This window comes from Monopterus albus, unplaced genomic scaffold, assembly GCF_001952655.1.
Source record: "Monopterus albus unplaced genomic scaffold, M_albus_1.0 scaffold76.1, whole genome shotgun sequence".
NCBI classification, from domain to species: Eukaryota; Metazoa; Chordata; class Actinopteri; order Synbranchiformes; family Synbranchidae; genus Monopterus; species Monopterus albus.
The window spans coordinates 724537-728603 of record NW_018127956.1 but is presented as its reverse complement, the minus strand read 5'-3'; the positions used below and the strand labels follow the sequence as shown (position 1 = coordinate 728603).

Sequence of the window (4067 nt, the reverse complement as noted above, 5' to 3'; positions counted from 1 at the left end):
GTAATGTTGGACGTTTTGTGTAGTGAAGACAGGAGAAGATTCTAGTTGTTTATTTAATGTCTGGCACTGGAGATGATCATAATCACAGTGATACACAGTATGACTAAAGTAATGGTGCATGTACTCAGACAACATTGGGTTATTTCTAGTGAAATGGTACGTTGTTGACATTTAACTATTCATCTTGCTGATGAACCCCAAGAATCCCCTCAAGGACAACTTGGAGGTCCACGGAACCTACTTTGAGAACCTGACTGGCTGGCAAGGTCCATTTCTAAAAGGTGCGCACCTAACTGGCTGGAGCCAGGGCAGCGTATTACCTTTCACACGCTTCTAAAATACTCTCCGGGCAGAGCCTGAAAGGGTTACTGTTTCCCAAAGTGCCTCATTCTGCGCAGTCGAGAGGGGGCGGCTGAGTGGCGCCGTCGAGTCAGAGACGCAGTTTCTACAAACCCCGAGACATCATCAAGAAAGAAGCTGACAGTAAGGAAAGCAACCACCTCCCGCTCCTCTTCCCCCTCCTCCTCCCCCTCCGCTGTGGCATGCTGCTGTTCTTCTCCCCTGCTTACCAAACCCTCTCAGTGGTTCTGTCACAATAACCGGGCGGCAAGTGTCAAATCCAACTCTGCCCGCAAAAACACAAATCACTTTAGCGCACACAAGATGCGCTCAGTGGAAATATAACATGAGCTGCTTTTAGCTGTCAGACATGTAGTCATAGTTCTGTTTAAGTCGTTGGTTGTATTTAAAGAATAATATAAACATAATAAAAACACCCTGCTTGCAGAAAATGACTATTCGCTTTAGGACTTAATTTCCCTGAGCGTGTCCAAAGCGTTTAATTGGCCATATCTCTTTAACTTGGAGACAAATACCCCAGCTCTCCAATTAATAGTCTGCTAACGTCAAAAACAGTTGACCATTGTTTTATTGGCTTTGTGTTTTTTCTCTCTCCAGGGCGGTCAGACTTGAATAGGCGCCGGTCTGCTCCAGTCCACCTCTATACAAATACCTCAGTGGAACTTGTGTGGAGCTTCCAGAGTAAAAAGCACAGACCCCAGACGCCCCTGGCTTGCGCGTATATGCTCACCATTTCATCATCTGACACTGTTTGAAAAGTCTGAATCATATTTTACCCATTATGTTAACACCTCGGAGCTCTGAAACGAGCATGTGCGTAGACTGGGGAGATGAATGTGCGTGGTCTCTCCTTTCTCTCGCTCTGGCTGGGACCAATGAATGCCAGTTCTGTGGAGGCGCTTGAGGTATGTGCTGCGCATTACACAGCGTAAATCAGCCCTTTCTAAAACCCCCGTGACGGCGTGGAGCGTCAGGCAGTCCACACCGAGTCACCGAAACTTGGACCTATTAGTAACTCCACTCCACACTGATACCGAGCGGCTACACTGCAAAAAAACACCAGTCTGACATAGTCTTGAACTTTATTTTCATAAAATGAGGCTCTCTTTCACTTGTTTCCAATTCAAGAAAACACATTAAAATGATGTTTTCTAAATAAAAAACGTATTTATGGACAATCTTATAACTTAAGCGTGTAACAGCTGGAAACAAATGAAACAATCCCGGCCATCATGTCGCAAGGAAATATGTCAAGACTGAATGAGACAGATGTAATTTTTTACAGTGTACACGCCCACTGGATATAGACACGTTGTAAGCAGCATGGCTTGACACTAATGCATGTTGAAAAGATAGACTTTATTGCTAAAACGTGTAACCATAACATGTACACTGATATGTTTTGCTTTTTATTTATTTTTTGTCATTTTTAGAAATATTCAAGTAGACATCTCCCGTATTTTTTCTGGTATACTCTGCTATTCTCTTTCCTTATGCTCTATACTCTCAATCGTTAAAATAATAAATAAAACGTACAGATTTGTTTATTTCTACAACACTATGTATTCCAAAAAGCTGAGTTCACGCCTTTACTGTATATATATATCTTTAACCTCAACTTTTTAAAACAATTTAATTATTATTGATATTAATATTATACAAATACTCTATGCAGCATTGCAGTGAAATAACAGTCAGCATCAATGTTCAACTGAAAAAAAAGTTCACCTCTTGGAGAAGTGTAGCATATGCATTCCATCTTCAAATGTCTCATAAAAAATAACAAAAAAAAAAAAAGCTCTTCCTTATGAAGTGCTCGTGTTCTCCCAAAAACAAGGTTTCAGGTTTGATAATAAAATATGGTCCTGTTCAATTAGGGAAAAAATAGCTGCATTTTTCTTAAATATGTACAATGTTGGTATTTCACTTAAAATGCTATATAAAAAAATAGATTTGCTATGGTGCCCACCTCTGTAGAGAGTTAACAGTGCAATAGAAACTGTATTTCCAGTCCACTTCCCCCTTGATCATCATTACTTCCTTAGAGAAAATCAACACGAGCACTTGCACTCTGAGATGATTGGGTATTGCACCTGTATCCACGTACAGTATTTCTGTTTTAGAAACCCTTGACAATACCACCGGAGGAAAATCTTGTTGATTGACTTGACTGGTTTGCACGACATCCCCTCAGGGATGGAGCAAGAGCGCTCAGAGAAACAGTTTCCCTCCTTGATGTATCGTGGCCAGAACCTCACGCCCAAATCCTTCCAGGTGTACACCACTGGGCAGTGCGTATAGGTCCACAGCCACTGGAGAAATTTTCTACGGGCTTTCTTGCCCACTTTTACCGGTTTGCCATAGGGGGTCTCTGTGAAGTCCAGGTTTTTAATATCTTTAGGCATGTGCCCCTGCAGCTTCACCAGGTTGTCTGGCACAGAAAGGTTCACCAGCATTGGCGAGCTGATGGACATGAAATTGGGGTCAAAGTTACTGCCGAGCTTTTTCCTCAAAGTCCTCTCGGCCAAGTCCTGCTCTCGTGGGTCGTACTCCGGGTCGGGGTCCTCCTTCAGGTCGGGCACGGGGAGGTGATCACTGGGCGATGGACGGAGGCGAAGGTAATGCTGGGAAACTCCAAGGTGAATGCACACTAGCACGTAAACGAGTAGTGTTTGTGAGAGGCCCATCATTCCTCTTGTGTTATGCACCGGCTCTTCTCGTGTAAATAGTACTCAGTTCTTTTCCCGGTCACTGTGTTCTCTGCAATGATTAGCCGTGGACTTCATAAATAGTAGAAGTTCGCTCACCAGCAAGGCAATACTTTTAATAGACCGCCTCGGGTTTGAATGACATGCAGTGCAGTGCTTTGCTCTTTTGCTTCTTAAACTTTGCAATTTTCTGGCTATGCAACTCTGCAACGTGAGTTGGTGCCCCCGCTTTTCAATAAAGCTATTAGTAAAAAAAAAAAAAAAAAAAAAAAACAAATGTAAAAAAAGTTATTAAAAAAAAAAAAAAAAAAAAAAAAAAAAACACACACACACACACACACACGCACAAAAACAAAATGGGTAAATCTCTGTTCACGGTCTCTCCTGACTCAACCCGCTGCCTTGGATTCACTTTGGGTTTCTTTCGGTTGTCATGGTTACTCCGGGGACTCGAAGCCACGACGAACTGTCTGCACTGGATGACAGCGGCCGAGGCATGGAATGGAGTGTTTTCTAAAGAGAGAATAGATCCGGAGCGTCCCGAGAGAGAAGAGCGCACAAAAGAGTACTTCACAAAGTTTGAAATGTCACGCGCCCGACAGAGAGGGCTGTCTTGGCCAATGTTATTTTTACGCACGGCTTTTATAAATGTGGCTTGGTTTGACAAGGTCCCAGGGCACACAATCCATGGACGGAGGAAAAAGTCTGTGCAGTCAGTCCCTTGTGGTATTCCAGCCGTCGATATGTGCACTTTACTGAAACAGCTTAGAGGAAAATGCACCGCAGTAGGATGCAATACCAAGTTATGAAATAACACCCATTTATCTTCCCAGAGGATGTCCAGAACTGCAGATCAGTTTTTTTTACATAAAAGTCTCCGGCTGTGATATTCCCACAGAACTCTCTCCGTTTTGCACTTAACAGAAAAAGCGACTTGACAGCAAACTGCGGTGTCAATTCATTTCAAATGCAAACAGAAGAAAGCCAGTAAATGTTGTT

At 42.9% G+C, this 4067-nt stretch overlaps 1 protein-coding gene across 1 annotated transcript; it reads right to left on the bottom strand.

Moving 5' to 3' along the window:
• Window positions 1-1569: 1569 nt before the first annotated feature.
• On the bottom strand, window positions 1570-3337 carry nog2 (noggin 2). The gene has a single exon (XM_020606258.1). It carries the CDS (start codon window positions 3048-3050, stop codon window positions 2412-2414), a length of 639 nt encoding a protein of 212 aa, XP_020461914.1. The 5' UTR covers window positions 3051-3337; the 3' UTR covers window positions 1570-2411.
• Window positions 3338-4067: the final 730 nt, after the last annotated feature.